Source organism: Lynx canadensis, chromosome A1 (genome assembly GCF_007474595.2).
Source record: "Lynx canadensis isolate LIC74 chromosome A1, mLynCan4.pri.v2, whole genome shotgun sequence".
Lineage (NCBI taxonomy): Eukaryota > Metazoa > Chordata > Mammalia > Carnivora > Felidae > Lynx > Lynx canadensis.
The window spans coordinates 80,411,054-80,424,502 of record NC_044303.2 but is presented as its reverse complement, the minus strand read 5'-3'; the positions used below and the strand labels follow the sequence as shown (position 1 = coordinate 80,424,502).

General features: G+C 57.4%; 1 protein-coding gene across 2 annotated transcripts in view; it reads left to right on the top strand.

The window, feature by feature from the left end:
* Window positions 1-13,296, top strand: part of CARS2 (cysteinyl-tRNA synthetase 2, mitochondrial) — a 45,544-nt gene extending 32,248 nt beyond the window's left edge. For both annotated transcript variants that reach the window (XM_030314112.1, XM_030314103.1), the window contains 7 exons: window positions 1,226-1,293; window positions 7,985-8,051; window positions 8,605-8,743; window positions 10,511-10,634; window positions 11,287-11,385; window positions 12,615-12,821; window positions 13,145-13,296. In XM_030314112.1, the coding sequence (XP_030169972.1) occupies window positions 1,226-1,293; window positions 7,985-8,051; window positions 8,605-8,743; window positions 10,511-10,634; window positions 11,287-11,385; window positions 12,615-12,821; window positions 13,145-13,204 (764 nt within the window). In that variant the 3' untranslated portion in view covers window positions 13,205-13,296. The remainder of the gene's footprint in view (window positions 1-1,225; window positions 1,294-7,984; window positions 8,052-8,604; window positions 8,744-10,510; window positions 10,635-11,286; window positions 11,386-12,614; window positions 12,822-13,144) is intronic.
* Window positions 13,297-13,449: the final 153 nt, after the last annotated feature.

Sequence of the window (13,449 nt, the reverse complement as noted above, 5' to 3'; positions counted from 1 at the left end):
CGTCACCCCGTCCTGGAGAGACACTGGTGTCTCCTGATGCACAGGAGGGTTAACACCCCTCTTCTGAAGTAAGTGAACGGAAGATGAGTAGTCGGATGTATTTCATTTTCTAAATATTGTCAATTCAAAAAAATGGGGGGGGGGCCTGGGTGGCCCCGTCGGCTGAACGCCCCGACTCTTGATTTTGGCTCAGCTCATGATCCCATGGTTCGTGGGATCGAGCCCCGAGTCGGGCTCTGCACTGAGTGCGGATCCTGTTTGGGATTCTCTCCTTCTCTGCCCCCCTCCCCCGCCACGTATGCTCCCTCTCTCTCAAAATAAGTAAACTTGAAAAGAAAAAAAAATTTAGTTAAAAAAACTAATAAAAAAGCGTTTAAGTTTAGTTATAATCTCTACATCTGACAAGGGGCCCGAATTTGCCACTCTGAGAGCAAGTCACATGCCCTTCCAGCTGAGTCAGCCAGGTGCCCCGAAGAGAGTTTTAATTGTGTTTGGTATATATGTGTTCTATGACATTATGTGTTTGAGGTCATAGTTGTTTGGAAGCTACACTTTTTAACCAGCTCTCAGAAAAACTGGCCTTGGGGCTCCCTTGTGCTCGGGCTCCTGTCAGAGAAGGCAGAAGCATCTTCTGTGGGAGAGGTGAGGCCCCCCACCCCCCACGCCCCACTCCCCCCCGCCCCGGAAGGAAACCGTGTGAAAGCAGGGACTGAGAAGCTCCTGACGTGGGCTCTTGTCTCCCATCACACACACTCACACACACACACACTCACACACTCACACTCACTCACACACTCTCCCAGGCCCTTGAGAGGCCTGTGCCAGCAGACCGCAGCACACAATCGGATCATTCGCAGAGACCCACACTTTGGAACCTCCGAAAACTGGCACGTATTGCCAGGCGCGGGGTCTGCAGAGCCCCGGGCTCTGTCCTTTCCTGGGGTGAGGAATCTGCGGGACAGGGCGGGGCAGACCTGACGACCTCGAGCAGGCGTGGCTGTGGGTTCCCTTTTCCTGGGGGGCCGGGCGTGGGCGAGGGTCTGGGGAGGGGGGTGGGGCACGGGCAAGGGTCTGGGGGGCACACTGTCCACACAGATGCGGGCGTGTGCCTGCTGGGGATGCAGCGCAGCGTTGCAGGAAGTGGTGCCTGGCGCTCCGACAGAACCAGCCCTCTCCTCTTCCTCCTCCCACCGGATTCGGCACAAATCACCGTTTTTTGTTTCAGGGCATTTGCACGTGAAAGGCAAAGAAGAAAAAATGTCCAAATCGCTGAAAAACTACATCACTGTTAAGGTAACCCTGCACCGCTGGCCTGTCTGGAAGGGCGACCCCAGGTCTCTGACCCCCGTGCTCCAGGCCCTTGTCCCGTGGCCCCGACAGGCTTCTCCTACCTCCCAGCTTAACGTGCGGTCTGGGGGTGGAGGCAGCCCTACTCTGACACCCGGTGCCCTCTCGGGGCGGAGCCCTCCGCGTCTCCCTGTCCACTCCGGGCGGCCTCCCCATGGATGCTGCCTAGCTCCTCCTGCGTGCTGGGACTCACGACACCTTCTTGCCTGAGCCCCTTCCCGCACTCAACCCCGAGTCACACCTACCCGTTTTCCTGTCCCACCACCAGCCTGCCGGCCTGTGGCTTTGGGGGCTTCACTGCCTGTGGCTTTGAAAGCCACCTGTTGAGAAAAGCATCACCGCGCCGTGGGGATGAGGGGCAGGAGGGGGCGTCCACATGAGTGGAAAGCAAGTGAGCCAACGGGAGCGCTCCAAACACTTCGGTCTTCGTCTTTGGGGCCGTGAAGCCAAACACGGTTGTAATGGCAAATACTGAAGTGACAAGGACAGTTACCAGACCTTTGTCCCCTGAGTACCCGGCCCAGAGAGCTGTCCCCACCAGAGTTACATTACACACAGCCGGCCCCGTATCTGCGGTCTCACTCACCGGTGTCCAGAGGCAGTGACAGCCTCACGCTGCGCCACTGCCCTCCCAGGGGACGCTTATTTTCTCACAAGAGGGGCGAGAACAGGACCAGAAGGTATGTCGACAGAGACAGAGGCCACGGGCACTTACATCACAGTATGTTGCCACAGCCGTCCTGTAGTTGATCTCGTTCTGTGCCTCAATTACAAGGAAACGTCACAGGTGTGTTTGTATAGGGAAGACCAGTAAACACGGGGCTCAGTGCTATCACGTGTCCAGGCGTCCACGGGCCCTCAGAACGCACCCCCCCGTGGACGGGGTGGGCTGGAAGCCAGAGCGGGGGTGCTCCTCATAAAAGCGTCTTTATCGACTCCTCTTTAGCAGAAGTGTTCATTCTTAGACACGTTTTCCTGCAGAAAAGTTACACACTTACACCCTCACCACACAGGTTCAAGAGTTATCACTTTTCCTGCACCTAAGGGAGTGGTGGGCGTGTGTGCACGTGTGTGCACGTATGCATGGTGTACGTGTGTCTCATCACCACTGTCGTTGAACCGTTCAACACCGCAGGCGTCACGACCCTTCCCCATCCCGCCCGCAGTCCCGAGGACAAGAGTGACACGTCAGCAGTGGCTTGTCAATACCAGTTCCCCAGTCTGCGTTCTGACTTTTCCACGTGTCCAGTGTCCCTTAGAGCCAAGACCCAGTGAACCTTCGCATGCTGCGTTTGCGGGCCGTGTCTTTCCAGGCTTCTCAGGGGAAATGCTCTGTGGTGGGAAGGCACGGCACCAAGTTCCCGTCATAACCGGTCTGCGGGTACAGCGCGGTCGTGCTGACTGCCCTCGCTGTCGGGCTGGACGGCTCTGCCGCTTCATCGTGTGCAACCGACACCCTCCCCATTGAGCATCTCCCCGCCCGGCCCGGCCCCGGCATTCTGCATCCGCTTTCTGTTCCCACGATGGGGGTGTTCCGTGGACCTCGCGCCAGCGCAGACAGTGTTCATCCCGTTGTGGCTATTTCACTGGGCACCGCGTTCACACGTCACCGTAGCGGGTGACCGGGGCTCCTCCCTCCTTACATGCAATTATATCCTCCTGTTGTTTGGTTGGCTGGGTTGTTTTGGCTTCTGATGGACAACAGCCTCTCCCTGTGGTGTTGACCTTTTTGAAGGGATGAGGCCAGTTTTGGTGAATGGCCCACGTTTTGCATGTCTGTGGTGTCCTGTATCATATGTCCTTTGCATATCTGTGGTTTCCTGTCTTTCCTCGTAACTGGAAGTGAGGCCTCAGGCCTGATTCGGTCCAGGTTCAATCTTTCTGGTGGGAAACTTCCTCCGTGGTGCTGTGGGCTTCACGCAGCATCCCTCCGGGGCCACAGCGTCAGGCTGTCCTGCTGGTGACGCTGGGCTTGACTGCTCGGGTAAGGGATGGCCACCAGTGGAGATTCTTTTTTCTTTATTTTTTTAGTATTTTTTAAATTTTTAAAAAAATGTTTTTGTTTATTTTTGAGACCGAGAGGGACAGAGCATGAGCAGGGGAGGGGCAGAGAGAGAGGGAGACACAGAATCCGAAGCAGGCTCTGGGCTCCGAGCTGTCAGCACAGAGCCTGATGCGGGGCTCGAACTCACAGACTGTGAGATCATGACCTGAGCTGAAGTTGGACGCTTAACTGACTGAGCCACCCAGGTGCCTTTTTTCTTTCTTTTTTAAAGTTTATTTATTTTGAGAGAAAGAGAACAGGGGAGGGGCAGAGAGAGAGGGCGACACAGAATCAGAAGCAGGCTCCAGGCTCCGAGCTGTCAGCACAGAGCCTGACACGGGGCTCATACTCACAGACTGTGAGATCATGACCTGAGCCGAAGTCGGACGCTTCACTGACTGAGCCCCCCAGGCGACCCTCTGACAGAGAGGTTCGTATTTGTCTTTCGTGAACATGGAGAACCGACGAGGTGGTCTGCATGGGGCGTCCTCTTCCTGGACCACCTCCAGTCTGTGGTTTTCTCATGCTCTGGTGGCTTCACCCCATCGTGTGTGTCCCTGGTCCTGCAAAGCACGCTATCTTGTGCTGTTGCTCCCGTCACACTCCCTGGCTGGCAGTCCTTTTCAGAGACGGGGGCTTGTCTGTTCTTTTTTTGGTACCACTAGGAGTTAAGCTTTTATTTTCACTCTGTGTATTATCAATTCAGTCTTCATTCTTTTTGTGCTGAAATTATTCCAGCTCTGGCCTGGGCAGGGGGGAGGGGCGGGGAGGAGGCTCCTTCTTCCGGGGGAAATGCCCCGCGCATCCTGGCTTTTGGCCCCGTTTCGTCCTGCCGCAGTGCTGCCACTCCCCCCAAGGAGCTCGCTGCCTTTGCGGGAAGATGGAATCTCGAACCAAGATCTGGATGCTCGGTGTGTCTACCGCAAGAGTGACATTGTTTCCAGGCCTCTTCAGGGGACAGAGCTGGTGGAGATGAACCCACGTGCATGTAGTTGGTCCCTGGAGTTCATTGTGAACTATCCAGTCCAATACTATAGGACTTTCTGGTTTTAGCTCTTTTCCCTCTTTATGAAAAATCTTGTTTCCTTCCTTACAACAGCACATCAACTTCATGCTTTCTCTTAAAATTGACATATTTAAAATGTTAATACCAATAGTCGTATTAATGGTAAAACCACTGAGTGAAGTTAAAGTTTCCTTGCAATTCTTGTTTTTAAGAACAGCTTTATTGAGATAATTACACATCAGAGGATTCACATTTTTTTTCATTTTATTTATTTTAGAGAAAGAGAGCACACACGGGGGAAGAAGGACAGAGAGGTAGAGAGAACATCCCAAGCAGGCTCTGCACTGTCAGCACGGAGCGCAACACGGGGCTTGAACTCACAAACCATGAGATCATGCCCTGAGCTGAAACCAAGAGTCAGACACTCAACTGACTGAGCCACCCCAGGATTCACCCTTTAAATTGTATTATTTGGTGGTTCTCAGTGTCTTCAGTGGCTGCACCAGTCTGTGTTCCCACCAACGGTGCACGAGGGTTCCTATTTCTTCTCCACGTCCTCACCAACACCTATCGTTTCTTGTGTTGTTGATTTTAGCCACTCTGACAGGTGTGAGGTGGTGTCTCATAGTGGTTTTGATTTGCATTTCCCCGATGATGAGTGATGAGCATCTTTTCAGGTGTCGGCCATCTGGATGTCTTCTCTGGAGAAGTGTCTATTCATGTCTTTTGCCCATTTTTGAATCAGGTTGTCTTTTGCTCTTCATAGATTTTGGATACGCACCTCTTTATCAGATACACAGTTTGCAAATGTTTTCTCCCATTCCGTGGGCTGCCTTTCTGTTTTGTTGATGGTTTCCCTTGCTTGGTAGTTGGATGCGGTTGCCTTTTCTTTCTGTTAATACCAGGAATTAGTCCCCAGAGACTGAATGCTGTAGAAAGACTACAGATTTCTACTCAAAGTACTATACTCTACAGGCGCCACCCCCCTATGGGGGTAAAAATTCTGAATGGGAGGAAAACCCCTTTAAAATAAAATCGTAGGGGCACCTGGGTGGCTCAGTTGGTGGAGTGTCTGACTCTTGATTTTGGCTCAGGTCATGATCCCAGGGCTGGGGGATTGAGCCCCGCTCAGCATGGAGCCCGTTTAAGACTCTCTTCCTCTGCTCCCTTCCCTGCTCATGTTCTCTCTCTCTAATATAAATAAATAGTAGAGTAAAATAAAAATAAAATCCTACCATCCTAACATCTTAAAACCCTTTTTGGAGTGAAATAGAGAACATAGCTACCCAGAAATATACGAAAATGGAAGGGAGGCTGTCTTTGTTTAGAGACGTCAGAGAGCTTCATCAGACATAAAATGGCTGTATTACCACAGAGTCTTTAAATGTTTTCACTAAATGCACAAATACAAGCATAAAGTCAGCAGGAAAGGAAAGGTACCCAGTTCACAGAAAACACAGACGTGTGCAGAACAGGTGCATTCTGAGTGCGGCCGTATCGGGACCCAGGAGATGCACCGCTTTGCTCTGCTGCAGACCACTCCCCACGACTCCCACCGCACACACCCAACATCTGGCAACATCTTGGGAGGAGAACACAAGCAGCAGTAGCAACAACAAGGAACTGAAGTGAAGGGGGGTGGGTGGTGCGGGTCCCCTGACGCCAGCTCGCAAGGAAGCAGCTCACATCCGGCTGTAGAGCCGTGGAGCCTGTGCTCTTGGGAAGGAATTCTCAAGAAATGGCCCCAAGCTGAGGGGACCCTGTGCGGGAAGCCCACCCCCCCGGCCCCCACTCTGCAGGCGCAGATCCAGACGGGCACTTGGGTCCACCAGGGCCACACATGGGAGCTGTGACACCAGGGGCCTGTGCCTCAGCTGCGAGTGCATAGACGTGATTACCAAGAGTCGGGAAGTCCACACCATACTGACTAACGGAACCGAATCTGTTCCCTCTAACCAGATACTCAAAACTGCATAAACCTCACACGTGGTTCGCACACTGGCCAACACTCCCCGCGCCCGGGGGAGAAATTTCAGCGGGTCGCATGCATCTGAAGCTGCCAGAAGTTGTCTCCCCCCGACACAGCTTCTTCCTTATGGGAGGGGATCCTAGCAGCTGTTCACATGTGTCTCACAGACCACAGTGGGGAAGGGACCCAGAAGTAAGACCTAAGTGGGGCGCAGCTTGGAGCCCGCAGCAGAGCGGGGATCTGGTGCCGTGTGGGCCGCTTGTCAGCTCTCCGCGCCTCATGTCTTTGTCACCATGGTGGGGCAGACGCTGTTGTGACGCAGTGCAGCTTAGCAGTTTGTGACGAAGTCGTGGGAGCCTTCCAGTAGGTTCTGCCATTGGCAGTGTAGCAAGTACTCAGCATATAAGGGGCTACATCCACCCCCCCCCATCCCCGGCCACCGCAAGGCTGCGTCAGCCCCGGGCGTCCTGTTATTGCCATGCGGGCCCCAGGAGGCCAGCGGTCATGTTAACCCAGGGGACAGGCTCTGCCACTGCCTCCAGGGAGCTGCCCACCGGTCCTCGTGCAGGGTCCCGGCCACCGCGTCCCCCCCAGCTGTGACATGCGGGTCCCTATGGCCAAGGGGAGGCCGGAAGCCACCGCTAGATGTGGAGCGGGAGAAGGGCTGAGAGAGTCTCCTTTTGCTCACACAGAGTCCACGATGCAGGGACATTTGACCCAAACCCCACGTTGTCAGAGGGTCCCGTTGGAGCCGGCCTGTCCTCGGGGCCACTGCTGGTCATCGGTGTGGGCCCCCGTGGGCTGGGTATGAGTGTCCCAGGCAGGCCAAGCGGTGCCCAGTGGCCTGTCTTTGCATCCCTGCCCTGTGAGGTCGCCGAGTGCCTCTCACCGGCCACCACAGACAGGGTTTGGGGTTGTTTTAACAACTTCTACAACAGGTTCTTGGGTCATCTGGGTGGTTAAGCATCTGACTTTGGCTCAGGTCATGATCTCACAGTTCATGAGTTCGAGCCTCACGTTGGGTTCTGTGCTGACAGCTGGGAGCCTGGAACCTGCTTCTGATTCTGTGTCTCCCTCTCTCTCTGCCCCTCCCCTGCTCCTGCGCTCTCTCAAAAGTAAATGAACATTAAGAAAAAATTAAAAAGAATTTAAATGACAGGTTGTTAGTTTTCCTCAGTTTAACCAGGGGCAGAGTATCCTCTGAGAACACGAGCTGGGTGCCCGCCTCGCTGCATTGCATCAGGGAACAGCCTGTGGGAGGGTGAGTTGGTCTCTGCCCTCGGTCTGACCCTGGTCCTGGCCTGTTTTGATGTCCCAGGCGGTTTCCGCTCCTGGGACCCCTGCCATCATGGGGCCTGGATCTGTGCCCATCCTCTCGGGACCGTGTCATGGCATGGGGCTCCCAAGGTCAACATCGGTGTGGACCCCCTGCGTCAGCGCAGAGCAGGGGGCCTTCCCCGCAGACGCAGGCTGAAGGGAAACGTGTAGGGAACATGCAAATAGGGTGGAAACAAAACCAAGCTGTCCACAAAAACTCCGACATCTTGGTAAGTGGGGTCGGCTCACAAGGTCATAGCGCACGTTATAATTTCCGGGTTCTCCCTGATTTCTCTGCCAGGACTTCCTGAAGACGTTCTCCCCTGACGTCTTCCGGCTCTTCTGCATGCGAAGCAGCTACAGGTCAGGTGAGGCCTAGGCTGGGGGCCGAACCCAGTGGCTCGAAGGACCCACACTCAGGCTGGGGAGGAAGCACAGCCTTGTCAGTGTGGCTGCCCTTGTGCCTGTGGGTTTGGGTTCTGAGTGCAAGCCCAGCGCTCGGCCAGAAGATTCTAGAAGCTTGTGTCTTGGAGGCCGTGGGTTCTCCAGTCAGCCCCTGCTCTGCTCTGTGTGGGTTGGATGGGGTGCCCCAGTGACCCCCTCCCAGGTGGAGAGTGCGTTCTCACTGTAAAACGCTGAGTTTGAGGGCCTGTCCTGAAATACAAGCCCCGTGTCCCCACTGCCGACTGATCCCCCAAGCAGTGGTTCGGGGCCCATGATCTCCTGTCCACAGGAATGAACCCCTCGGCCAGGTGTACTGGGGGTGGTTCTCCGTGTCTTCTAAGGTGGGGAGGCCCGGGGTGGGGTGGACCCTTGTGGTCCCAGGGGGTGCAGGGGGGCGGCGGTATCCGCATCTGCTGCTTCACTTCTGGCTGCGAAGTGCAGTGGCTCCCCACATGACCGCACGTGTCCCCTCCGCAGCCGTGGACTATAGTGACGGCACCATGCTGGAGGCCAAGCACCTCCTCCTGGCGGCAGCCGCGTTCATCGAGGATGCCCGGGCCTACATGAAGGGGCAGCTGGTGTGCGGCCCCGTCGGGGAAGGCCTGCTGTGGGAGAGGTAGGTGCCCCCCATCCGCCCCAGGGTCCTGGGTGCTCGATGTGGGGCTGCCGAGAGGGCAGAGGCTTCTGGGGGCTGATGTGGCAGGCGCCTCGGGCGAGTGGTGGTCCTGCTGGGGAGGGACGAGGATGCCCTCAGGGGGTGGCTGTGCAGGGGTGGGTGACACCTGTGCCCAGACGGGGCGCTCACTGGTGTGCTGGTGAGTGATGCACAGAGGTTCCAGGCGCCTCGCTCCGTGGTTTGGTAGGGCTGGCGGGTGCGAGGCCGAGTGGAGGGGGGTGGTCTCGGTGGCTGAGCTCAGACCTGATCGGGAGTCAACCTGCGGGTCTGCATGAGTGCGTGTCCCCCGCCCCCTGCTGTTGCACGCGGGTGTCTGTGGTCACAGGGCAGCCGAGGTAAGTATTAAGCAGGAGACGTGGGGGGACCCCTGACCCTCCACATGGAAATCGCCTGGTTCTGCTGCTTTGTTAAGTGGTTAGATGTGTTCACAAGACCAGGGATTGACATCAGAGATGGAAAGGAGCTGGAAAGACCCAGGAAACTGGGGAAGTGCTTGTCGGTTAGGAGGAAAAGCAGCAAAGCCTGGAGCACTGGGACAGGCGGGGGGGGGGGGGGGGGGGGTGGCGCCATCAGCAAGACTCGGCAGGCGTCTAGATGGCGGGTCCAAGGGACAGGTGGACACTCTCTGCCTTGGGCACTCCTCACTACTGGGCCTGGTGGAGGGAGGGGGTAGAGGCCGTTCGGCACTCTGGAGGCCGGGTTCTGCTTTGTGACAGAGAGCCCTGATTGTGGCCTGTTCCTCGCTTCCTGGTCACTCAGGCCAGGCTGGAGAGCAGCCACTGCCCCACCATCCAGGGCCGCAGGCCCACCAGAGGGGCGAGTGTCCAGGGGCTTTGCCGCCCCAGTTCAGGGCTGCTTACGATGCCAGAAAGGGTCCCGGGGCTCCACCTGCTTGGAAATCGGGGAGTTCGCAGGAAGTGGGGGGATGTCCAGTAATGGTGGACAACAGGGAGCCCGTCTTACAGACAAAGCTTCAGTGTGTGAGGCAGTAGGCGTGCAGGAGAGGGGAGGGCCAAGGGGCACCTGCATGTCCTTGCCATGGCTGGGGGGGGGGTGGGGAGGAGGTGGACTGTCACGGAGACTGCACTGGCTGGCAGGGGTGTCACAGCAGAGGGACGGAGGTGGAGAGGCTGCAGCCAGGTGTGGGGAGCAGGACGCACTCAGAGCCTGGGGGAGATGGGGGCAGGCCCTAGGGGCCATTGGATCCCAGACGCTCTGGCCAGCTAGCTGCCTACAGACAGGTGTGGCTCACGGGGTGGGGGCAGGGCACAAGCTGCTGTGGCCTGCTGGGACTGCGTGACCCTGAGGTGGCCCGTCGGGACCTGAGGCTGCCCTCCCTCTGAGGGAGGCTGGGCTCTCACCGTGGGACCAGGTGCCCTGTCTGCAGGCTCCTGGGCAGGGGGGTTGACCTCGTGCTGTCCTTCCCTCCAAGACTGCCCAGGCCACTGCTGTGTAATGTGGGCCGAATGCGGCCTGGCCTCTCGGGAACGCTGCCTTTCCTACCACCGCGTTCTTAAACCCTTATGAGCTGCCCACACGCACAGGGGTGTTCAAACCTGGGTTTTAGGGGCTTTCTCCCTCTGAATTCTGGGGTAACATGACGATTCTGGGCTAGTCTTACCCTGTTCTCAGGAGGGGCGTCTGCAGTGGGGAGGGCCCTGTGCTGGGCAGGGCGGGGGCACTGAGGAGCACCCGTGTCTCTCCAAGGCTCCGCCACACCAGGGAGGCTGTGAAGGCTGCGCTGGCAGACGACTTTGACACACCTGCGGCGGTGGATGCGGTCATGGACCTCATCCACCGCGGGAACGGACAGCTGCAGGCACGCACTAAGGTAGCCCCAGCACACGGCCGTGGCGCTTTCCCTCGGCGGGAAGGCAGGGATGCCACCCTGCCGCCTCCTGGAGTGGCCCCCAGGCCTCCCCTGACTTCCGGGACCCGCCCTCCCAGAGCAGGGAGGTCGCACACACGGACAGGCAGCATCACGTGTTTGCTGATACAGGAAGTACCTCCTGATCCCCCCGTTTGCTCAGGGGAACTCGGGGGAACCAGAGTTTGATGGGATGTGAACTAGGACACTGGAGGAAGCTGTGTGTTGGGACCCCAACTGTGCCCACCCCACCCGGCCCATCTTTGGGCCTTGGCAGTAATCCCCTTGGTGAGGCTCTGTCCCCATAAGCCAGTGACCCCTCAAGGACCCACCTGCTGAGAGTATCACACCGGGGGTTAGGTTTCAACATCCAACTTTGGGGGACACAAGCATTCAGACCTACCAGATCCCTGTGTTACATATGGGTAGACTGAGGTGCAGGGGTGACGTGGCTTCCCCGTCGTGCAGTGGCTGGTGAGGGGCAGCTCTAGGACTGAGTCTAGAATGTCCTCCCGGCACGAGGACCTGAAGCCGGGACCGGCGGGGACCTTCCAGGTCTCTGTTCCACGTCACTTCCTGTGCTTTGAAAGCGCCCCTTTTGGGTGATCTGCCCCAGGAGTCCAGTGGTCCCAGGAGTCCTGCCGTGTTCGGCTCCATCGTGTCCTACATTGAACACTTCTTCGAGACCGTCGGGATCTCTCTGGCGGACAGACAGGTACACCTTTCTCTTTTCAGGCCTCACTTGTAGGATTAGGACTATGTGCAGGAACCACTGACTTTTCCCCTTTTAAAATGTTCATTTCAGTGGATAATTGTGTTGAATTTATTTACGTGCTTAAAACACATTCTTTAAAAAGAAAAGAGGCTTAGAGCTAGTATCTTCCTTCCGGAAGCCGCCGGAAGCCCACGCGGAACCAGCAGCCCATTGGCTGCAGACTGCCTGCTGTCACTTCTGCACGCGTGCTCCTGTGTGGTGTTGACTTTGTAAGACTCAAAACGTAGGTAGTTGCACAGAGGACGTTTTTCCTGAGCCTTCTGAGAGTAAGCTGCCGGCCGAGCCCCTTGGTGTCTCCTGCCCCCCTCCCCTGCCCCCCCCCAGCCTCCTCCTCAGGCAGCCTTCCGCACACACCCCCTCCAGGGCCCCACCTCCATGGCACCCTCCCCACGCTGTCCTGCCTGATGGCTTCAGGACTGCGAGACCAAGGGAAGGAGGGGAAAGGTCAGGGCTGCAGACAGGTGTGACCGTCACACGCGTGCTGGGATTTCTCTTCCCAGATTGTGCTGTTGAGTAGTAAGAAGCCTGCCCGGCCCGGCCCTCATCAGAAAGTGCTCCCTCACCTTCCCCACCTCGGCAGCTGATACCGGCTCCCACTTGGGGCTCACGTTTTTGTAGTTGGAAAATCGTCTTTTACTGCAGAAGCAGTAACTGAGGATAGTATAGGTTCTAGAAGCTTGACCCCACAGTTGTGAAATGTGTAATTCACACATGTGAACAGCTGCTAGGATCCCCTCCCATAAGGAAGAAGCTGTGTCGGGGGGAGACAACTTCTGGCAGCTTCAGATGCATGCGACCCGCTGAAATTTCTCCCCCAGGCGCGGGGAGTGTTGGCCAGTGTGCGAACCAAGTGTGAGGTTTATGCAGTTTTGAGTATCTGGTTAGAGGGAATAGATTCGGTTCCGTTAGTCAGTATGGTGTGGACTTTCCGACTCTTGGTAATCACATCTATGCACTCGCAGCTCCTGGCCCGGCCGCCTGGCCTCCCGGGGACCCCTCCCTCCCAAGGACGTGGGTGGCAGCGGGGAGCTCTGCCTGGTGACCCAGGCGTGCAGGCCAGGAGTGTGGAGAGGGGCCAAGGGCCCAGCCCAGGGAGGACGTGCTGTGCCCCCCACCCCAGGCACGGCCGCTTCCCGGCCTCACTAACCATGCCGCTCCCCTGGGTATAGTTCGTTCCAGGCGACGGTAGCCAGGCCACTCTCCACAGCGTGGTGGAGGAGCTGGTCCGGTTCCGGCTCAAGGTCCGGCAGTTCGCACTGGCCAGCGGAAAGGCCACCGGGGAGGCCCAGCGGCAGCAGCGGCTGGACAGGCAGCCCCTGCTGGAGGCATGTGACGCTCTGCGCCAGGACCTCACCGCCCACGGCATCAGCATTAAGGTGAGCCACCGCAGCCGGGGGCACCGTCACCCCGAGGGCCTCTGTAAACCAGGCGGGGGCACGCAGACGCGGAGTGGTCCAAGCCAGAGCCCGCTGGGCTGATGGCGCTCGTGAGCAGAGGACCACCCCTCCCCCGCCCCAGTGACACAAGGGATCCATGGGAATATGTACTGGGGAGGGGATGCTGCGGCTGGGGACGGATGCAGGAGTAGGCCCAGGTGGCCCAGGCCCGTGGAAGCAGTGGGGTGGCAGTGAGCCCTGCGTCGCCCCCTCACGCCATGAGCTGAGGGAGTCCGCTCAGCCAGAACCTTCTTCCTCTGCAGGACAGGAGCAGCACGTCCACGTGGGAGCTGCTGGGTCAGGACCACAGACCAGGGAGCTGAGGGCTCCCGACACAGTTCTGTAAAAGCTTTACATTAAAGTTTCCTATTGTAGCTGTTCAGTGAACATGGAAGTAAATCACAGTGACACCGTATGCCTGAAATGTGCATTCTTCATGGTGCCGATGGACAGGGGCAGTTCTCAAACCTCCTCGGCAGCACTGGTCCTTGACGCTGGCCCTGTGCCCCCGGGTGACACCATGGCAGGACCCCATGAACCCTGGAGCCCCGACATCAGGACGCAGGTC